Source organism: Danio rerio, chromosome 11 (genome assembly GCF_052040795.2).
Source record: "Danio rerio strain M-AB ecotype USA chromosome 11, GRCz13ab, whole genome shotgun sequence".
NCBI lineage: Eukaryota > Metazoa > Chordata > Actinopteri > Cypriniformes > Danionidae > Danio > Danio rerio.
The window spans coordinates 10805733-10829772 of record NC_141031.1 but is presented as its reverse complement, the minus strand read 5'-3'; the positions used below and the strand labels follow the sequence as shown (position 1 = coordinate 10829772).

At 31.7% G+C, this 24040-nt stretch overlaps 1 protein-coding gene and 1 long non-coding RNA gene across 32 annotated transcripts in view; one reads left to right on the top strand and one right to left on the bottom strand.

Moving 5' to 3' along the window:
• The window catches only part of mcf2l2 (MCF.2 cell line derived transforming sequence-like 2), a 194993-nt gene that overhangs the window by 155753 nt on the left and 15200 nt on the right, over positions 1–24040 (top strand). For 10 of the 31 annotated variants that reach the window (XM_087273338.1, XM_087273326.1, XM_087273337.1 and 7 more), the window contains exons 27-28: positions 18305–18420; positions 20473–20588. In XM_087273338.1, the coding sequence (XP_087129464.1) occupies positions 18305–18420; positions 20473–20588 (232 nt within the window). Of the gene's footprint in view, positions 1–261; positions 1040–2148; positions 2245–5254; positions 5339–11696; positions 11769–15935; positions 15966–17916; positions 18007–18304; positions 18421–20472; positions 20589–24040 lie in introns of those variants that run through there. The other 21 variants (XM_087273315.1, XM_087273314.1, XM_087273312.1 and 18 more) reach the window with 6 other exon arrangements.
• LOC147841671 (uncharacterized) lies at positions 1623–9456 on the bottom strand. The gene is made up of 3 exons (XR_015502418.1): positions 7541–9456; positions 4715–6934; positions 1623–4128 (listed from the first exon to the last, which is right to left on the bottom strand). It is a non-coding gene; the product is annotated as an uncharacterized LOC147841671 (long non-coding RNA).

The window sequence follows — 24040 nt, the reverse complement described above, 5'->3', positions numbered from 1 at the left end:
AAACACTTCAAAACTTCATTTCCCTTGGGCATGGTGTTTTGACATATCTCGGCTACTGTAACATCTGCATGATTGCGATGAGACTTCTGCTGTGTTGGTTTGGTCTGATATGCATAGGTTTTTTCTTTTATAATCTTCAATTTCTACTTCTTTCTCAAGTGCGTACTGTATGTTTCCATATGTTGGTGATTTGTTCAAGTGAAGAGGTGGTTTGGGGTAAATACCACTCAATTGTTTTCTGACTGTGGTGTCTGGTTGCAGATCTCGGATGAGTAATGGTTGCCACAGGTGTTTAATTCCTGTGAAAACACAAGTTGTCTCTGTGCCTCTGATGAACCCAGACTACAGATGACTGAGAATCTGAGCTGGAGAACTTCGACACTCTTAAACATGCTTATCTTAGTTAACATAGCTTATCGCGATTAATCAAATACAAAATAAAGGTTTGTATATACATAATATGTGTGTACTTACTGCGTATAAATATTGTGCATATTCAATTATATATGTTTACAAGCTTTTATTTTGGATGCGCTTAATCGAAATTAATTGTTTGACACTGTTTGTGTTACCCAAAACCTTTTTTAATGAATTTTTTTTTAATATGCTTCATAATACTATACAAAAAAGTGGGAAAAAAGTATCTTGTGCTTTTATTTAATCTACGACAATTCAGTAAAACAGTTATGTTTTGAATTATTTTAGCAATATTAATTTAGCGCTTTTTCATTTTACTATAGTCAGAAATTTTGGAAAGTGCGATTATCAACAGACAGTACTCTGTCTTCATCGTAAGTCTTAAGTCTCACATGATATTTTAGAAATTATTCTAAAATCTTAATTTTGTGTTCAACATTTTTTTACAACATCAATTACATTTTATTTATTACCAGTTTCATTGTATTTCACCTTTGACCCAGATCAAGAGATTTAGTTTTTAATTAAACCTCCAAGAGCTTTGTTTATTTCCTAATATGTATTTTATCAATCATATTTATATTTTGCTGCATCTTTGTGTACTAAATCATATATATTGTAAGCAGGTCTAATACAAAAGTACAGTTAAAGGCAAAAATTGTATTTATTTATTTTATTTATTAAAATTTTTATTTTGACATTTTCACAGTATTTCCAATTATGTTTTGTTTTAACCGGAAGAAAGTCTTATTTCTTTTAGTTTGGCTGTAATAAAAGTCATTTTTAAAACAATTGACAGCTTATATATATATATATATATATATATATATATATATATATATATATATATATATATATATATATATATATATATATATATATATATATATATCTCAGTAGTTCTTTAATTCTGGCCTCAACTGTATATATTGTCATCTTGGAATTATAAGGTTCCATCTGTGTTCGGAATGATTTTGAGATAATGAGCTTCAAAAGTTTTTGCATTACATATAGCAAACAGAATGTGTGTGACATTGTTTTATAAATAAAAAGTCTTAGAATATGTCAATAACAAAATTTTGACAAAAAATTCAGATAGAACCTTATAATTCTAAGGTATATATATATATATATATATATATATATATATATATATATATATATATATATATATATATATATATATATCAAAATATATATATATAGGCTGCAGGACAAAGCACTGTTGCCCAGTTATTTGCCTAATTAACCTAACTTGCCTAGCTATCCTAATTAAGTTAAGCCTGTAATTTGCACTTTAAGCAGAAATCCGGTATCTCACAAGACAATCGAATTAGAATAGAATGATGTACTGTCATCATGTAAAGACAAAATAAGAGGAGTTATTAGAAATTAGTTATTAAATCTTTGATGTTTAAAAATATGTTAAAAATCTTTCGTAAAAAAAAAATCTTTTGTAGTTCAACTCATAATTAGTTATCATTGGGTTGAATCATTCAGCAAACTAACTCTAAGGATGAACTTTAAACTTTTTTATTTTTGATTTTTTAAATGATTCAACATTTCACATCATCTAAAAGGATTAATAATACAACTAAGGCTTTATCATATTTGATCCAATCCATCATACACACTTTTTTTTTAAATGACAGATCCTATTTAGTCCTATTTCCCTTTCACCTCTTCCTCATGCTGCCTTAACAGCAGTGCTTTCCTCCTCCCCTTTTGTAGCTGACACTTCATCCAGCCTCGGCTCAGAGCGAGCGGCTCTTCCTAGAAAGCGTTTCACCTTACAGGGCCTGTCAAACCGCAGATCTCTGCCCGCAGGTAACGGCACAGCATCATCATGCCTCGTCTCTGTGTGGACCCATCCATCATCTCATCCCGATGTCTGCCTATTGGTCCCCCTCTTAATATTCACTGTCATCGCTCTCTGTCAGTCTCTGACAGTCTCTGTCTCTGAGAACGTTTAAGCCTTTTTTTTCTCGAATATGAGCCACTTTTGAAAGTAACGTGGAAATCTCTGGTGGCTTGTCATCGTAGAGCGTTGAGATTCTCTTAGGAGTATGAATTGTGTGCAAATCAGGTCAATAAAAGAGCTAAAATTATTTAAACTCAAAAAAAAAATGCCACAATGTATTCCCCTGACATTTTTAAGGAGGATTTTTCTAATAGATAAATTGTAAAAAATAATATTAATAATAATTCACTGCTAATTAATAGTTTGTCAGTTTTTGACTGACCTTTAATATTTAACAGACTTGCTTTTTTGACATTTTTAGGTGTTAAAAACTATATGTTGTCTGGGTGGTTCATGTCGATTATTTTACAAAGTGCTGACAGAAATATTATTATAGAGATACACAAAATACATGACATGAAATCAAATAGAAATGTAAAAGAGAAAAGCGAATACGAACGTTAAAGACAATCAGATACAACCAGTTGTGTGTGTATGTGTGGCTTTGTGTGTTAAGGTAACAGGATACACGGAAAGTATACAAACAAGAGAGCATAAAAAACACACAATATGCATAACACTAGAAAGCATATCAATACCGGTTATAAATAATATTTAAAAAGAAGCAAAAATAATATAGATATAAATAAAGCTAAATAATAGAGCAATCCTCTGTGGACAATAAGTTAGTTGATCTATAATAATGTTTGTAAATTTGTAAACTTACTAGTTACAATAGCAACAATAGTTGTGATGATAGTATTAATGACAACAATAATATTATAGATATAAATAGAATTGGCGATCGGTTTGTCATGGTCTTAACCTTCGACCACCACCCGTTGCTCCCCCACATTACATGTGGATTGTCCCACGTTGCTCATTCAAGGCTGACCAGACGCTAGGCCTGGCTCCAAGGTGTGGCCCCGGCCGTGCCATATCAGGCGATGTCACTGTCCTTAATGTTTTTGCGCTCATAAAGGATTTTTGAATCGCACTTAGCCTGACCTGTCACCTTAGCCCATTTTGCCTAATCACCCTAACAGGGGCTTGAGTGCCCGACAGCATAGCTCTCCCCATTTACAATAGTACCGTTTATTTTAAAATTATTTTCCCACGGTTACACCTTCCATGTACACTACCCTGGAGTTTTTGAGGCCACAAAAATTGAGCATTTTGGAAATACTGAAGAGGCCATTTTCATCTTAAAATGCTGCTGATTGGGGCTTTTTCTCAATATAAAGTGCACTAAGTTCAGTCTTGCACCCTTTCCTTAAGTTCAGACTTTGTAAGTTTGATATGGAAAACAAACATCCGAGCACACGTCGTGTAAATCTTCAAAGGGACCAGTGTACTTGATAACATCATTCACATCACCCTGGCTACATTGTATCTTAACAATAAAATCAAAACAAGATATAAGGAACTGCCTATTTTCATTTTGATATTAACAACTGAATAGCTACTATTATGCCTCAAGTCTAGGGGAAAATAACATGGGCATAATAAACGGAAAAACAAATGTGTTGGGGTGGTGGATTTCCCAAACAAAACAAAAACTTGATGCAAAAGATCCCCTTCGGTTGACAACCAAACTTGGACACTGACTTGAGAGTAATTGAATAGATTTATTATAGAAAAAAGTAGTACATTTAAATTTCTCCCTAAATATAAACATAGTCAAAATTAATAAAATAAATAGGCAAGCCATCCCTACAAGCTCAAACTCTGAAAAGAATTTGAAAGTATGTCTATACTTACTAATAACAGCCATATCACCCTGCAGCCCAAGACCAGTTACTCATTGAAGCTAAGCAGGGCCTGGATGGGAGACCACTAGGGAACACCAGGTTGCTGTTGGAGGTGGTATTAGTGAGGCCAGCAGGGGGCGCTCAACGTGAGGTCAATGTGAGTCCTAATGCCCCAGTAAAAGTGAAGGGGACACTACACTGTCAGTGGGCGCTGTCTTTCGGATGAGACGTTAAACCGAGGTCCTGACTCTCTGAGGTCATTAAAAATCCCATGGCACTTCTCGTGAAAGAGCAGGGGTGTAACCCCGGTGTCCTGGCCAAAGTCCCTCTATCGGCCCATACGACCATGGCCTCCCAATCATCCCCTTCCACTGAATTGGCTCTATCACTGTCTCTCCACTCCACCAATAGCTGGTGTGTGGTGAGCGCACTGGCGCCGTTGTCCGGTGGCTGCCGTCGCATCATCCAAGTGGATGCTGCACACTAGTGGTGGTCTGGAGAGACCCCCCTCATGATTGTGAAGCGCTTTGGGTGTATGGCCATACAAAATAAATGCGCTATATAAATACACATTACATTACATTACTATACTTGGATCTAATCTGAATCTTTCAAAATACAAAAATAAAAATGTGGATTACCCTGCTAGTAGAACATTTTTTTTACATTATTTAACATCTGAAGTGGGTCAATTTAAGTTTATAAAAATTATTTAAAACTATTGAACAATACTTATTCCCATCTTAGGACAATTTTGAAAACTTTTTGATCCACTTCAAATGTTGACTACTGTTTAAAATGCAGGTATATAATACTTTTTATTAATTAAAATTGTAAAATTTAATTCTCTGCAACCTTTTTACACAATCAAAAGATAAAAAAAAAAAACATTGTACTGCTGTCAGATTAATGATGTGAAAGTAGAGGCCTGGGTCAACAGGAAGGTATTTAGATTTTGTGGGAGTACTGAGAAATAGCATGAAACACAAAACCATTGCTAAACCTTTCAAACATATCTGCTGATCAGACGTCTTTCTGTGCGTTTTTTTTTTCTTCTTTTCACTCATTTCACCACCTCATCCTGTTTTCTCTTCTTACTACTAACCCATATGTGCCTCTACTTCAGAACCCGCACCTAAGGAGACAGAAGTCACTCGCCGCTTTTCTTTAGCCTCAACTGTCGGCTCTGCCACTGCTCCACGCACTAAAGGTATCAAAGTCGCATGTGTGGTTTTACTTGCATGCATTATATCCTTCAAAAACACATCTGAACTTTTTCTTAGCAAGGTATACCACCCACCTGCTGTGTGAATGACGTGATGAACTTTTTCCATCGTGACATTTCGCTTACAGTGTAGCAGTGTTTATTTTTTTTGCATTGCCGTGTCATGTTTAATTAAAGAAAGACACTGTCATCACAATATCAAAATGAGCAAAAAGCAGATGAAATCAGTTAAAGTGTTACTATTTTTAGATATGTCTATTTACAAACTTTTGTCCTTACACTTTGAAAAATAGACAAAGGGCTCTATTTTAATGATCATGGTCTAACAGGGCTGTGCTTATTCTTTTAATGAGCTATGATTGTGTTTTAAGCATAAACCAATCAGTTTTTGATCTCCTATTGCCTTTAAAAGTCAGTTGCGTCACGCCATGGTACATTTGCTATTTTAATGGCGGACTTTGTAAGTGTAAAAACTGAACAATTCACTAGCGAGAAAACAGTTAAACCGACCATCTGCAGCGCAAGGATAAAGAATGAGCCTCCTCCACTAATCCTCTTTACTTTACTTTTACTCTTTACTTTACACCTTTAATTTTGTGGATAATGAAATAGTGTTGTACACACTCCACTGAAAACATTCATTAGTCTACACATTTACAATTAGTTTGTTAAAACAAAGATTTGTTTCAAAACTATTTCTGAATTCAGGTTATATTTCCAGCAAATGAATAAATGAACAATGTTAACAATGTGTGGTCAAAAAAGTTATATCCAAACACACGTCCTATTGCCCCATATGGTCATGCGTAGGTCTCCAAAACCCGACAGGTGGACAAATCTAAGCTTGTTTTTATTGAAACAAATAGAGATAAACTAATAATAAATAATACTACTGATGATAATAATAACATTATACAAATGCAAATTGTCATGAATAAACTGAAAAAGCCCCCTGAGATAAGGCATGGAGGCAGTGGTTTTCACATTTATGTAGAAAATAATAATTTTTTGGGATATTTTTAAACCCTTATTTTTTTATATGTATTTTATGTAAAGATATTTGTGTATTGCTGCACATATTAAGCAATTTGTAAGCATTTGGAAATGCATAGGTGCTCTGTGCTGGACTGTAGACCAGCTTTCAGTTCGTTGGTAAATGGCGCGATCTATGCCAGTTTCTCAAAATAGCTACGTGCCAACAATGCACCTTAACACATCTCCATCCATGAGTCTACAAAGTGATGCAAATGGATTTGCTATTTGAAAAAACATGGAGAAAAACGTAAAAAAAAATTTAAGTTTCTCTGGTCTGAAAATAGCAAAAAATCATGCCATACACATCTCGCGCCTTATCATGCCGAGTGGATGATAGGGCCCAAAAGGTCATGACAACATCTGTATTAATGTGACTTTAATTTTAATCAGTTATTCAGGTTTCAAACGCTTTTTTTTTGTCATACAAAGTTATACAAAGTTATACAAAAAAAATTTATTAACTTAACATTTTTTAGTTCGTTTGATTGTTATAAGTTGAGATAACTAGAAAAGGTCATTTGATTAAACAAAATATACCAACGCAATCTCTTGGCAATTCGTAATTTTTTGATTTAGTGGCTAATTCGTATAAATTTGACGATCTAATTTGTACAGTTTAGTACGATTTGCTCGACATCCAATGACAGTTGGTTAAGGTGCAGGGATGGGTGCCTCATCTCCTTTTTTAAAATCGTACATATTTGGAATTAGCCACTAAACTGACAAAACGTAAAAATACTTACGTTTCCTCGTGAGGTTAGGCTGAATATACATAAAAAGAAAAACTATGTACAGTGTACAATTAATAATGCTCTTTATTCATTTTTTTTATCTGTTTAATACACTGTAAACAAATAAATAAATTATGATAACTCTAACAATAACACTTTATATTCTCTTTTATATTATGCATAATACAATTTTAAATCAACATTTACTCTGACTCACTAAAAATAACACTTTCTATTCTGATTTTTATTATTGTTAAAATATGAAAACACAAACAAGTGTTAACCCTCTCCTAATATGCTTTATATATCCTTTTTGCTTTCAATACAAACTTACTATTAAATGGCAAAGTTTTACAGTCAGGTTGGCCAATTTGCTTTAACAATACATGCTGAAATGTTTAATAATTTATTCAGCAATTGCTGGTCTATGTGGTTATTTCAACTCATTTAACCACATGAGCATCTACAACTCAACAGCCATCCAATCGAATGAGTTTTCTACCTCTGGATGTGTTAGAAATGAATAGCTCAAAGTGTTTCAGGCTAGGTTTGCACAACAATCAGGTTATTAAAAATTAAAAAGATGTCAATTTCGTTTTTTTTTTTTTTTTTTAGATTTCACATATACAGTACACATGTATGGTTACGAATAATCAAATGCAATTTATATACACATTTTGTCAGTTAAGCTGGTTTTAGTAAACCACAATGTGCTTTCATAGATGGAGCAACATTTACTACAAAGTGGTAGTTCACTGACAAGCAGAATTCTATCGATAAAAATCTATAGATAATAACATGAGCTTACTCCAAACTCACTTCATAACGCAAGTCAAGTGTTAATAAATCAATCTATGAGATGATTCATTAACTCATATCCTTCAAAATGGCCAAAAATGCTGAACTGCGTATACCATGCCATTAGTCACCTTGATTGTAAACTGTTAAGGCATACTTTATGTAGGTCGATTAAATTATGCGCTAAAAACAGTTTGACAACACTTGTTAATAAATAAAAAATACATTCTATATTAAAAAGATAAGTTGTATCTTAGAAAAACTGATGCATTTCGCAAAAACCGATGCATCTCGATTTGCTTTTAATATTTCATTCATCCTCTGCTGCTCTACCGCTGCACTCGCATCGTGCACGCGCATGATCGCGTATCGATACATATCGGTTTATCTTCCCATCCCTATTAGGAAGGGATGATTAGATATGTCCTCGGCGCTGATGTTTAGTTAGAATTTGTTGTGTGCATAAAATGCGACTCTGATGGTTGTATTAGTTTTGAGGTAAATTCACACTTTGCAGACAAAGTTTTAATCACTTGATCAACAGCAACACTACCACCTACTCCAACATTGATGTGTGTTTGTTCAAGCTTGTCTTTAAAATCGATGCACACTCAGCATAGCCATGTCTACACAGTTACTACACACACATCGCGTCACCATTTTCAGAGATTACTGCATTACGTGTTTACATAAAAAAAAAAGATTGCTTGTGTGTTAATGACGTGTTTTTAGTCACTAAAATACTGCTGTCATGTAAATAAACTAGCAAAAAGTATATAAAATTTTGCATTTTTTTCTGTATTTACTCATATATTTAATGTTTATTAATGTCATCCTCATGTGTTTTCATCACACAAAATGTGTAGAGCACAGCTTAATACCAGGAGTAAACATGGTCCTAATTCAGTCAGTATTTAGATCAGGGGTGTAAAACTGCAGCTACAGCCCTGCACAGTTTAGTTCCAACTCCACTCCAACACACTTACCTGTAGATTTCAAACAAGCCTGAAGGACTCATTTAGTTTGATCAGGTGTGTTTGATTAGGTTTGGAACTAAACTGTGCAGAGCCCTCCTGGAACTGAGTTTGACACCTGTGATTTAGATGAAAGAATTCTACATTTTCTGATTTACATGACGGGTTGGATAAGCCTGTCCTAACTGCTCAAGAGTTTGAACAGCAGTCTTCTAACCTAATTTCTTAGCTATCTGGCTCACCTTGAAAGACCTGGGGCCTAGCTTATGCCTCCTCTGTTGATGTTTGTTTGTTTTTTTAAGCATTTGTTCTGGTTGGATTGTAAGTAGATATACTGGTTTACGCTATGAGCAGTTTAATCAAATAAGTTTCTGACATCCTCTGAAAATAATCGAAAGTGCACAAGCACTTAAAACATTTTAGCCACATGAAAAATTTAACCGTTCACTAGGGCCAGAATAAATCTGCAGATGTTTTTTGCTATTACTGCTGAGAATCTTGGCAAAAATCTGCGGATTTCTGCAGAATCATTTTGGGGGCATCATAACTAAAACCTAAATATGTGAAATAAAAAAAATACCTTTTTAACTTTTATTTAATGTTTAAAATGCAAATCCAATTAGATCCACTTTGTTTGATAAACAAACCAAGTCTCATATATCAACTACAAGACAGAAAATATTACTGTACAAACTGCATTGCACTTATATCAGATGAACATTTTCATATTAGTCAATAATATTACTGTAATTAAATTAAAAACTTAATAAATATAGATTTACAGACATTTACTCAAGTAAATAAACAGAATTAATGATGGGCTGAAAATCTGCGGAATTATGTGGACCGGAGATTTCGTGTGGACCTACCAATCACCAATCAAATGGGTAGAATTTTTTAATCATATATATATATATATATATATATATATATATATATATATATATATATATATATATATATATATATATATATATATATATATATATATATATATATATATATATACATATATATATATATATATATATATATATATATATATATATATATATATATATATATATTTTTTTTTTTTTTTTTTTTTTTTTTTTTGTGGGGAGGGGGAGGGCTCTGTTTCCGGACTTGCATGCTAACTGAGCTGTAATGAGCTTATGTTTAGTCAATTATGTGGAGTTTCATGTCAAAACACTTTAATCAGTTTACATTACAAATGCACCAATCAAATGGGTAGAAATTCTGAATTTTGCATTTGTTTTTACTCTCTGTTCTGGACTTGCATGCAAACTGAGCTGTAAAGAGCTTATGTTCAGTCAGTCACATGGAGTTTTATGTTAAAACATTTTGATCACAGTTTACATGACAAATGCACCAACTAAATAGCTGAAATTTCAGAAATTGCTTTTTATTTTACTCTCTGTTCTGGACTTGCATGCAAACTGAGCTGTAATGAGCTTATGTTCAGTCAGTCACATGGAGTTTTATGTCAAAACATTTTGATCACAGTTTACATGACAAATGAAATAATTAAATAGCTGAAATTTCAGAAATTGATTTTTTTTTTACTCTCTGTTCTGGACTTGCATGCAAACTGAGCTGTCATGAGCATATGTTCAGTCAATCCTGTGGAGTTTTATGTTTCAAAAAGATAAAATTAAACTAAATATGTTGTCATTTTATTCCTGAAAGCCTTTATCTAAAGCTAGGCTAAACATCTTGTCTTAATGTACTATACATTCTATTCATTCAATATACCTATCATGTATTTTACGGTAGGAAATTTGTGAAGTGTCTTAAATTGGAATTCTAATTTTTGACATCGAATAAAAATACAATAATAATTTGTATTAATTGAATGAAAAAAATATTTTAATTCTGTTATCATTTACTCACTCTTCACTTTTTCCAAACCTGTTTAAGCATGTTTCTGCTGTTGAACACAAAAGAAGATATTTTGAAGAAAGCTGAAAACCGGTAACCATTGACTTTCATAGTATTTGTTTTTCCTACTATGAAAGTCAATGGTTACCGGTTTTCAGCTTTCTTAAAATATTTTGAGGGTAAGTAAATAATGTGTAAATTAAAATTTTCGGCTAAAATGTCCCTGTAAATATTAGTGCAGCTACTTTTTTACAGCACTAAGCAAGGAAACACTAATATACCTGCTATTCTTTAAGCGCCACCTGCTGGAAGAAAGTAAATTTACATATCTGTTCAGCTTGTTTACTGTACAGGTATGTTTAATATACTGTAGCATAAGTTCACAAACCTAAAGTCAAGTCAGGATTTTAGTTTATATTCAGAAATTATAGAATCTAGAGGGGTAAAGAACATAATAATTCAGTATCTGAATCAACCAATTTCATATTTAAAAAAAATGTCAATACGAATCTTATTGTTTGTGTTTAACCAACCTTTGAAACTCCAGGCCTCTTCATTACAGCTCATATTAGAAGCGAAACACATAAAATCAAAGTTCACAAATGAATCCCGTAAAAAACAGGAAGAGACAGCTGCGTTGAATAATAAATACAGGCTCTTGATAAGCTGGCATTTGGGATGTGGCATGACATTTAGCAGTGTAGCCCCGCTGTGCAGCTCTGGGAATGTGAATGAGAATTTAGATGCTCACCAGCCTTTTGTTTCTTGTGGCCCCATTATTCTCTTTTATTCGGATGAGAGCTTTGCCACTGCAAGGGAATAATGAAAGATTATTGTGATTATTAATCTTGGAATAATGGGTTGAGAGGTTGTAATAGATGAGCTGGACTTCTGTTCTAAAAGACATGCAATGTTTGTGTTTAGCTCCTCTCTCCTCTAGCCTTAAGAGTAAGAGGCATCAGATCAAGAGCGACCCTACACCATTTGGCTATGAAGGTACCATGTGGAAAGCATGGCATGCTGCATGCTGGATGTAGTGTTTGTAAGATGCTTGTTGAGTGTTTTTCTTTATTTCTTCATTTATTTTTCTGGCCAGGTGGTTTTATTTAGACAAAACATTTGGAGTTAAAGATGCTGTTAGGTTTTGGATTTTAGTTTCATGGTTTACCTCTCTCTGGGACACTTTTAACAGTGGCATATTATCAGCCATGAACTAAAATAAAGTAAGTAAGTGCTGGATAAAGATTAATCATGATCAATCACATCTAATATATACAGTACAGACCAAATGTTTGGACACACTTTCTCTTTCAAAGAGTTTTCTTTATTTTCATGACTATGAAGAATGTAGATTTACAATGAAGGCATCAAAACTATGAATTAACACATGTAGAATATACATAACAAAATTTTTTGAAACAACCGAAAATACGTCATATAGGTTCTTCAAAGTAGCCACCTTTTGCTTTGATTACTGCTTTGCACACTCTTAGCATTCTCTTGATGAGCTTTAAGAGGTAGTTACCTGAAATTTTTATTATATACATGTCTATTTTATATCTACATATAAATAAAAAAAATAATTCACAAATATATACTGTACATGTGTGTGTATTTTTATATGCATAATGAGTATACATAGAGCACACAGATATATTATGTCAAAACAAGCTTTTAATTTGGATGCGATTAATCATGATTATTTTTTGCCCAGCACTACAACAAACAAACAAACAAACAAACAAACAAGCAAACAAACAAACAAACAAACAAATATGATGCTTGATTGTCAAAATAAAAATAAAAGAGATGTAACAGAAATGTTATGACTTAAGTATTGACATTTTGACATGTATTTGCAAAATTATTTAACTATGAAGAGTTTAGGTGCAAAAACCTCTAAATACTGTCTGATATTTTCTTCTAAATTCTGCATTTTTCCCTGACTCCTGAGTGTAGACTTTTACCTTTTATAGTGACACATTAGTTTTTTTCATTGCTTTTAAAGTTAAGCTTAAATAAAGGAGGCTGAGAAAAATACTAGTTTTGAGAGAAAGTTTCAGATGGCATTTAGAGATTTTTGCATCTGAGCTCTTCATATTTTGATTTAATTTGTACCTTTTTTTTTTTTTTTTTGTATTTTTAGTATTTCTGCTTGAAATGGTGTTTTTGTTATTATAATTAGCTTATATCAGTTGTCTGCCAACCCCCTGTCAAATCTGTTGTTTTGTCGTTGGACAAAGATGTTGGTTGGACAAAGTTCTGTTGCTGAGTATCTTACAATGTTTATTTTGTTTTTGTTTTTATTCATTAAAATAATTTAATTAAAAAAAAAAAACATTACAACTACACAATAAACTCCAAGAAAGACAAATTCAGCTTAACAAATAACAGCTTAACAGACAACTAAGCACATCAAGGGTCACACATTACTAATTAGTAATTTCCAACCCATATCTAAATCTTACCAGACTTAAGCTTTAACTTTATCTGTAACATTAAAGAAATAGTTCAACCAAATATAAACATTACCCCTAAATTAGCTTAACCTAAGGACATCCTCTGTATATATGACTTTCATCTTTCAGACAAACAATCACAGAACTTTAAAATTGGATCCTAGCTCTTTTATACTATATAATGGTGTTGGGTGGTGGCCCACTTTTAAGCTTTCAAAAGTGCATGAATTCATCTAAGAGGTAACCTGTACAGCAACAGGTAGTTAATATATGTCTTATGAAGTTTATTGAAGTGTTTTTGTAGTAGTAATAATATATATATATATATATATATATATATATATATATATATATATATATATATATATATATATATATATATATATATATATATATATATATATATATATATATATAAGTGGAAGTCAGAATTATTAGCCCCCCTGAAATATTAGCATCCGTGTTTATTTTTTACACAATTTCCTTTTTACGGACAGAAGATTTTTTCCAACACATTTCTACACATAATAGTTTTAATAACTCATCTCTAATAACTGATTTATTTTATCTTTTTCATGATGACATGAAATAATAATTTACTGGATATTCTTTGAGACACTTCTTTACAGCTTTTTTACAACATTTAAGGGCTTAACTAAGTTAAACCCTCGTTATACAATAACTTGCCTAATTACCCTAATTAGGCAAGTTACTGTATAACGATGGTTTGTTCTGTAGACTATATATATATATATATATATATATATATATATATATATATATATATATATATATATATATATATATATACACAGGGCTTGACATTAACTTTTTTTGTTCACCAGTCACTGTGGCTAGTAGATTTCCAACATTACTAGCCACACGCCACACTTTTCTTGTTGGGAAAATATATTTTATATGCAAAAATTTGAATTTGACATGCTAAGATGACTTGACTAGATGTTGTGCTATGTCCATATGCCTTCTCATTTTTCTTGTGTGTGCTGTGTATAAGCTTGCTCAGGGTGCATGAGCAAATGGGTTGTCGCAATGCAATCAGTTTTTATTTCACAACTTTTCAGGGCTCAAAATTAAGGATCAACAAATTTATCTCTGACCACAACAAATAAGTATTTCTTAGCCACAATATTTAATGTGTCAAAACAAGGAAAATATAGTGTTTTATGTGCACTTTTTAATTCAACAAAGCTTTCTTTAAAAAAAAACGCTACATTTAAAAAAAAAAATTATTCTGCCATCTGTCCTGGCTAAAAATCCCAGATCACCAATTAACTACACATCAACAGGGAGAAATCTCCCATTAAAGCAATGTTATTGTAAAAAATATATATAATTAAACTATATTAACAAAAATAACTGTAAGCAAAAAAAGCAGTTAAAACATACTGTGTTTGATAATGAAAGGATGATCACACGCACACGGTTAACTTAGGCCTGTTACTTATCTGTTCAAAGATTAATTAAAATAAAAGCAGTAACCGCTGCTGCTTACAAAAGAAAAAAGTGTATTTTTTTGTCTTAAGCTCTTGAAAGCAGCAGGTCTGTGGGTGCACGATTATCACTCTTTGTCCAGTCTATTTCAAAGTGAACCGATCGCAACGGGTTGCGCTTCTCTAGGCACGGTTTCTTCACGCAAGTAAATGGGAGCGCGCACGCTTTTTTACAATCGCGCACATCACATCACCTGTGCGCGTGAGTGATCATCCTCTCGTTCTGTATTTACCTTCTTTTTTTGCTGTTTTGCTCGCTCGAACAGTTATTTTTGTCAATTATGCTGCTTCTCTATTCTAAGATCACATTAGCATGAATATCGGGCCATGCTTATTGTCGAACCCTGCTTTTAAGAAAACTACAATTGAAAAATGACTTCCAACCATATATATATATATACACACACACACACACACACTTCCTGTGGTTGCTGAAAGCACATTCTCGTCAACTTCTTGGCTTATCTCTGACTCTATGTATTTCACATAATGTACAAAAATTGTTACAAAAGGAATTAATTCCCTAATAAGATACATATCAAGTCCCTGGGGGAGTGTGGTTTAGCTGGATGTTGGATTTATGTTTTTTTGGAAACTTCAAAAAAAAAAAAAAAAAAAAAAGGTCACTGTCCAACAACATTATACATTATGAAAAAGAGCCATGATAAAGGTTAAAACCCCTCTGACTGTGTTCATCTGAAAGAAGAAAGTCATATACACCAAGGTGTGTCAATTATGGGGCAGTTTTCATTTTTGTGCTGAACTATTTCTTTATCTTGATCGTCAGGCTGCCAGATTTATCTAGTTTATCGATTTTGTGTAATTCTAGGTGTTTGTGCTTGTTTGTGGTGTGGTTATAGGATTTATTTTTTATTTCATTTTATTTTTTATTTTTTACTGAAACCTAGTGTCCATTATCCTCTAAGTCTTTTGCTTTGTGCTTTCTGTTGGTTGGACAAAGTTCTGTGAGTGCAAGTGACTTCCTGTGGTTACTTTTTTCTTCTTCTTTGCTGTAACTAATTTGTGCATGGATTGTTTCTTTTAAAAAGGAGGATATTTTTGATACAATTACAGTTTTATTGAAATCAAATTGCATTAATGGTCACACATGACATGGCTAATGTATTATTTACAACCCATTTATAAAATCCACCAAGATATAAGCTTTATCTGTTGTTGCCTTAATCTTGCAGGTGCTACCAAGACACGCGGTTTTAAAAAAGGTTTATCTGTTGTTTCATTAGAGCTGCCATACTTGATCTTAAACTTGTTTTGTTTATCTGTCGTGGTTTAATTTCATTTGTTTATGCTTGCTCCATGGTGTTGTGGTGGTGGTCTTTGGGTCATTTTTCTAATAATTGCTTTGCTGAACATGTTTTATCATGCTTGTTTTATCATTCTGTTGATCAGACAACTTTCTGTCTTCTTATGGTTACTGAGATCAGTTGCACAACCTTTAGGGATTAGGCTAGTAAAATAAGATCATACTTTATTAGTGCTTATAAACAGTTAATATGTTAATAATAGGCAGGTGATGAGCCAGTAGTAAACGGTGTGAACTGCTACTTAAACTAAAGTGTTACCGAGTTTTTTTTTTTTTTTTAAAGAAAAGTAACATTAACATTATTTTTCAAGAAACTCAAATTAGATGAATATATATAGTAAGACACCACTAATTAGTCACTTATACACAAATGCAATTAAGACAACAGATTAAAAAGACTAAAAGCTTTATCTCTTGCTGCATAAATCTTAACCACGTTGGCTTCTAGATTTGATTTGATTCTTATTTTAGTCAGTGTTCTAGCTTGTAATGTGGCTTTGTAGTGGAGTTTTTCGTGTTTCGTCCTCCAAATGTATGATTTTATTTGTTTTGTTATTATATTTATGTATTTACTTATTTATTGTAACAATGTGTTGTGAGTGTTATTTTTTACTGAAAGCTGGTTTGATAAATTTACAGTATTGCATAATTTTACTGTAAAATATACCGTAATTTGAATAATGCAACTTTAAATTGCAGTACCATACTGTATATCTGTCCTACGGTAAAAAAAATAGTTCATATTTTACAGTTAAATACTGCATAATTTACAAAAATCTTTAATAGTGCAGATACTGTTTTAGTTTTTTTTTTTTTCACTGAAAGCTGATTTCATAAATGTACAGTATTGTACAACTTTAATGTAAAATGTACTGTAATTTTTGACAATGCAACTTTAAATTGCAGTAACAAACTGTATAACTGTCCTACAGTAAAATACAGTTCATATTCTACAGGTAAATATTGTGTAACTTACAAGAATCAGTAGCAATGTGGTTACTGTTTTTTTTACTGAAAGCTGATTTCATAAATTTAAAGTATTGCATAATTTTACTCTAAAATAAACCGTTATTTGAACAATGCAACTTTAAAATGCAGTAACATACTGTATAACTGTCCTGAAAATGTGGAAAAAATGTTGAAAGTGTAATTGCAGTTTTTTTTTTTACTCAAATGCCATAAATGTACACTAGTGTACAACTTTAATGTAAAATATACTGTAATTTTGATAATGCAACTTTAATATGAAATAACATACTGTATAACTATCCTACAGTAAAATACAGGTGAAAAAAAAAAAAAATAAATATATATATATATATATATATATATATATATATATATATATATATATATATATATATATATATACACAGTACAATACATATATTACTGTTAAATGTTGTGTAATTTGCAAAAATCGTTCACACTGTATGTACTGTTTTTTATTTTATTTATTTATTTTTTTACTGAAAGCAGATTTATAAACGAGAGGATTAAAGATGACTATTTTTCCAAACTATCCCTAAATGCTAACAGTTGAAATACTGAAATCTGTTTTTCATTCATTATAACCACCAGGTTGCCAGAATTGACTTTTTATCAGTTTTGGTTTCTGCTTGCGTTATGGTGTAGTATTAGTGGTTTTTTTTGTTGTTGTTTGTTTGTTTTTTGGTTTACATCAAGTGTGAATTACTTCCCGTGGTTATTTCCTCTTTTAAGTATTTTTTAAAGCTTTTGGTTTGTTTTTCTTCATCATTGTACCCATTTGTGCATGCCAATGTGAGCTTTCCTATCACACGCGTCCATCCAAAAGGTCATCTTTGATAAAACGCTGAATTTCCTCACAGAAACCATGCGAGATTCCCTTCCAGCCGAGAGAAAAAGTAAAGGTAGCGGCGGTTCGAAGCCCGCTGTGCCGAGGTCTGCGTCTCAGCCAGGTAATCTTGTGAATAGAGCCAACGATATGCCAGTCATATCGGCTTCTCTCGGGTGTTTTGGTCTGTTTTCATTCCACATTCTGTGTCTGACGGTGACAGAATCAGTCAGAGTTATTTTCATCCGGCGCTTCAACATCTTGTCTGCCTTTCACAGAAAAGTTTTTATTTTATTTATTATTTTTTTCCCAAGAAAACCTGAGCACTAGTCTGTATTCCCTGAGCATCGTCTCTCATAAAGATTTTACTGAATGATGTTAACTTTGGTGTGTTTTCTTTTTTTTTTCTTTTTTTTCTTCAGGATGGAGTCAACGGCGTCTGCCTTCAATGGACGCTGAGGATTTCGAGACCATTCCGTCTAGTGCTGAAGAGCTGTCTATTTCCTCTGATGGAGAGGATGAAGGACACAACAAAAACGTAAACATCTTCATCCACGTTTTGTCCACATTTATCTTTTATTCACACTCGACCTTTTAGAGGGACATGGATGTTGTCGAGTGGAGATGGAGGATATCTAGCTGGCTCACCACAACAAGAGAATTATGTCACAATCTGCTTACTCTCATATCGTAATTTGAGATTTTCATTTAAATGTATAATTTTTTATGTTTAATTAATTGTAGCATATTTTAATATATTGTTATTTTAATGTATAAACAGTTTTCTTATGCCTTTTTTCCTTTTTTGGCATATTAACTTGAAGTTAAAATGAAATGTTTTTTAAATGTTAGTATCAGTATTGTTAGTTTTTAGGATGTCCATAAGCCAGTGTGCCCCAAAACAGTGACAAAATTATATATGAATATAAAAATATCAACATGTAAAGTTTGTAGTTTGTCACTTCTGCCCAAATGTATCAAGGGTTTTATTCACATCATCTCTCCTACTGTTTCTCATCACTGCATAACTAATCAAATGCTCTCAAATATCCGCTATGCTCCGTCCCCTTAAAGACACTTCTTATTTGCTTTTCATTTGATGCACTCGAGCTCAACCACTCTCACTGGCAAAGCGGTGATAAAACTAAACTCTATTGGCTGTTTTTTTTAAAAGGGGAGGAGCTACACTATGTCCTGGCCTCTCTTTGTTTTTTTGGTTGAGGTTAAGTCAAACGTCAAATTAAATGCATATGCTCAGGAACAGCAATACGCACTAACAAGTAAATATCAATGTCTGTTTCATGGTGACCAAAGATATTTTCCTCTATTAATATAAATGAGTGAGCAAGTAAATAAATACATAATACTGATGATGATAATAAAAAACGTATAAGTATTTTTATTATTAATATTAATATTTGTAAATAATAATTATTATTTTTATTATTATTATTGTTGTTGTTGTTGTTATTATTATTTACATATTTTTATTATTATATTATTATTATTTATTATATATTTTGAGCATATTTGTACATTTATTTGCAGTATTTTTTAAATTATTTTGAAATATATAATTTTAATATGTTTTAATCATAATGTAATATTAGTTGTAATGGTTATTTTTTTCCAAACTAATTATAATTTTGAATACAAATCTAATAATATAATAATAATAATAATCAATTTTATTATTTTACAATTTAGAATATTTCACACACTAATTTTTCACACAATTATTTTTGTAGAATTGTTTTTCTAATTATTCTTAATTTTTTTAAGTTTTATTATTATTACAAAATAAATCGTACATTTATATGTATATTTACATTTATTTTGAATTTGTTAATAAATTATTTTTGTAATATTTATTATACAGTATGTTTATTATTTTCCACACAACTTCATTTTTATTTATGTATTTTTTAAAAGTTTATTAATTGATTAATTTATATATCTGTTTATTTATTTGTTTACTGTAAAAAAAATTGCACGAGTATCAGAAGTTTAAACTTACACTGTTAAATATCATTTTTATTATTATAAACAAAATAAGATATTCAGACCTTTTTAACTTTTTTTTTGTCTACAGAAATAAGCAAGATACATTTAGAAAAAAACATGAGGTTGACTAAGCTTCTCCTTTGATTCCAGAAACTAGCACACAACAAAGTAGCTAAAGGATTCTGCTTATGTTTAGTATGAAAGATAAAGTGTATCAACAACAATTGACAATTAACACAGACAGGTCAGATTATCTCAGGCTCTTAAAAACACCCAGAGGATTTTATTTGGGTTTAATCCTCCTGCCTAATGCTGGAAGATCTGCTTGGGTGAGGGGGATTAATAAACAGCACAGCACAAAATCAGTCAGAAACAGCAGAGTTTATCGTCAATCATGGTTTCTACCAGCAGAGGGCGATCTTGAATAAACAACAGAGACTTAACAACATCTCTACTGACTACACACACACATACTCACAACTGCAAGTATCAAACCATACTGCTCATTTCTTTCCAATTGAAGAAAACCCAAAAAGTGGCGGCATGACCCTGACATCATTTATTCTCCTATTTGTGTGTGTTTTAGGGGGATAATGACCGCTATCAGGTGCAGTTGACTTACGAGTCTTGCACTGCTCAGGATCTTTCTGTAGAAGCTGGAGATTTTGTACAATTCCTGGAAGAGTCAGAGAACGGCCTCTGGTGAGTAATGATATCTGCGTTCAGATGTACTGTATTCCTGCTTTACTGAAAACCTCCGGGGAGAATGCTTGAACCTTTCACTCCATCATTTGCTCATTTTCATATCAGATTGTTTACATTCATTTAATATAAATTTTATCTTTTAACCTTGTATAATATTTAAAAAATTATAATATTGGCTCGCTTTTGTCATATTTTATATTTCAATTTTCAAATTAAAATTTTTACATTTATTTAATATGCATTTTATTTTTTAATTGTGTAATATTCAAGAAATAATAATATTTGCTCACTCTTGTGGTATTTTTAAATTTCAATTTTGAAAAATATATATTTTACATTTATTTAATATGTCTTTTATTATTTTTAATAATATTTCAAGTCTTATCATGTTTACATTTCAATTTTTGAAATATTATTTTTACATGTAATTTATATGTATTTAATTTTTTATAAATCGTATAACATTTAAAAATAATAATAATATTTGCTTACTCTCATTATATTTTTACATTTCAATTTTTTAAATATTATTTGTAAAAATGTATAATTTAAATTTATTTAAAATTGTTTTTGTGTTTTTTGCTATAAAGTATTTTTTAGTATTGTGCAAAATTACTAGAAAAATTTAAGCTACTGTCCTATTTGATATAATAAATTAAATTAGTTATATTGGAAATTAGTTAATAAATAAAAGTTTTAAAAATATTTTTAAAAGATTCAAATGTCAAAAAAGTTGCTAATAATTTTAACCTACACTATGTATGGTTTAGCTTTATTTATTATTTTATATATGCATCATTTTAACATATACAGTTAATATTTAAGCTTTTTTAAAGGGGGTTAACTTACCTGGAATAATTGTTCATCTCATTTTAATTTTATGGTGACTTGATTTTCTATATTATTTATTAATTCTCACAGCCACAAATTTGTATTCACAAATTTTAAATGTTCATGGATTTTCTTCTCCAAGGAATTTAGATATTCACTCTCTAAGGAGCACATATCATTATAATTGTTGTTATTATTATTATTAGTAGTAGTAGTCGTAGTATTGTTATTGATATAATTTTACATCCAATAATTTCACGCACAATTTTAGTTTCAACACTAAAAAGCTGACAGTCACTAATAAATCTCAGTAATGTAGCTCTTTGCTTGACATATCTATTATTGTTGGTTCAAAGACCTCACAAAACAAGAGTATCAATAAAATTGTCAGGCTTTAGAAATAATTATAAAGGTTCAGCATTTTAAATTTGTCTTTATCAGTTTCTGCATTGAAATTAATTTCTTGTCAGGGTGATTTGACCTGGTCCTGATATGAAAGACTTGATAATAAAATATTCTTGAAAAGAAAACTTTAATAAGTGCTTTGGCATAATTTTATGTTTTATTTCATTCTTAAGAATACAAATAAATTTTCCAACACTGCCTTACTGATAGGTGGTGCAGTGGCGCAGTGGGTAGCGCTGTTGCCTTACAGCAAGAAGGTCGCTGATTTGAGCATCGGCTGGGTCAGTTGACAATTCTGTGTGGAGTTTGCTATGTTCTCTACGTGTTCGCTTGAGTTTCCTCCAGTGCTCCAGATTCCCACTACAATCCACAGACATGCGCTATAGGTGAATTGGGTATGCTAAATTGTTTGTAGTGTATGTGTGTGAACGAGAGTATATGGGTGTTTCCCAGTGATGGGTTGCAGCTGAAAGGGCATCCTCTGTGTAAAACATATGCTGGATAAGTTGGGGGTTCAAGCCGAAAAGAAAATGAATGAAGGAATAATTGTTTCCCTGATTGTTAATAAATGAAAACCCAAAAAAGCCCACAACTAGAGCAAAATAAAAGCATTTATTAGAGTTAGGCCCTGTTCATGCTTGCCTGATGTGTTTTTTCAATCTGATCAACTAGGATTTAATGTTTGCTGTCTTAAATCATAACTTTGATCTGAAGCTGAAAAAAAGGCATTCTCTTAGCATTCTGTGAGGTTTTGCAGAGTATAAACGAAAACTGTTGCTCTCTGCATCATCTTCCATTGTTTACTTTTGCATTCCAATTTGTGTGAGCTTCAGAAATCAGGAAGACATCAGGAAAGTGGACAAAAGAGGTCGACTGAATACCAAATATGTAAACAGGAATGTGTTTTCCTGTGCTGACACTCACTAAAAGTCTTGAAATATTTTCTTTTACCTTGAAAAATGTGTCCCCCAGAGATAAACATAGGGCTGGGCGATATTGCAAATCACGTTTCAAATCATTTGGTATTGATAATTATTGAATATTTTTAACAATACATTTAGGAATATCAGAATTTTTTTTTTTTTTTTTACTTTTCAAATAGTTTTATTAGTCAAAAACAAAAAATATTTAAAACTAATTTCTCATCTTTTTATAATAAAATAAACATAAGTGTTAAAGAGACTCTTAAACTTGATAAATACATTGTTACAAAGTGTGTGCAATAGTAAAGGTAGACCAATATGTGTAAGGTGTCAATAATAATGATACAGTAAACTTTATACTCTGTAAACAAAACAAATTATTATAATCAAATCTGAGCTTTCAAATAAAGAAACTAACCATCTTTATCCAAATACATACTGCAACATTACAAATTTTGAAATTGGTTGACTACATTACACCCTATGTTAAAATATCTTTCAGATGGGGTGCTATAGTTGCTGGGATGCACAAGAAAAGAAACCAAAAAGCCAACTTGGTGACATCCTTTTTTATTTACAATCTCCTCATTCTACAATCTCCTACTCATTTTTGCAACCATCAATCGTTTTCTCAGAGGATGACAAATGGAGAAACCATTGCTGCATCTCTGATACAAGTTCATGAAGAAAAGTAGAAAGCACTGCAGTGTTTGAATGCACTGTATTTGTCTGAGATAATTAGTCTGTCATTACCTAAGTGAGTATATTCCGTACAAAGTGTGAACCAGATGGGTTAGTTCTACTTACATAAATCACAGTGCGCTCATGGCATTCGAAAAATTTCATATGTTTTTCAGTTTGATGTACATGAAAAATATGTTTATGTCTTGTGTGCACCACGTGCACATCATGTGTGCAATGCTCCCTGCGCCGCTCTTTTGGAAAAGACAAACTTACACCATAAACTTATTGGCATTGCTTTCAATTCACAGGCTCAGCAGCCGCATTTTAATAAAACTATAGCCTTCATACCGAAACTTCATATCAAACTTTTTTTTTTATTATTGTTATTGACAATAGTGTGCGGTCAATAAATACCGATAACGATTTTATCACCCAGCCTTAGTTAACAGTTTTTCCATTTTTAAATCCATTCAGTCGATCTCCTGGTGTGGCAGGAGCACTTGTAGCTTAGCTTAGCATAAATCATTGAATCGGATTAGACCATTAGCATCTCGCTCAAAAAAATACCAAAGAGTTTTGATAAATTTCCTATTTAAGGCTGGACTC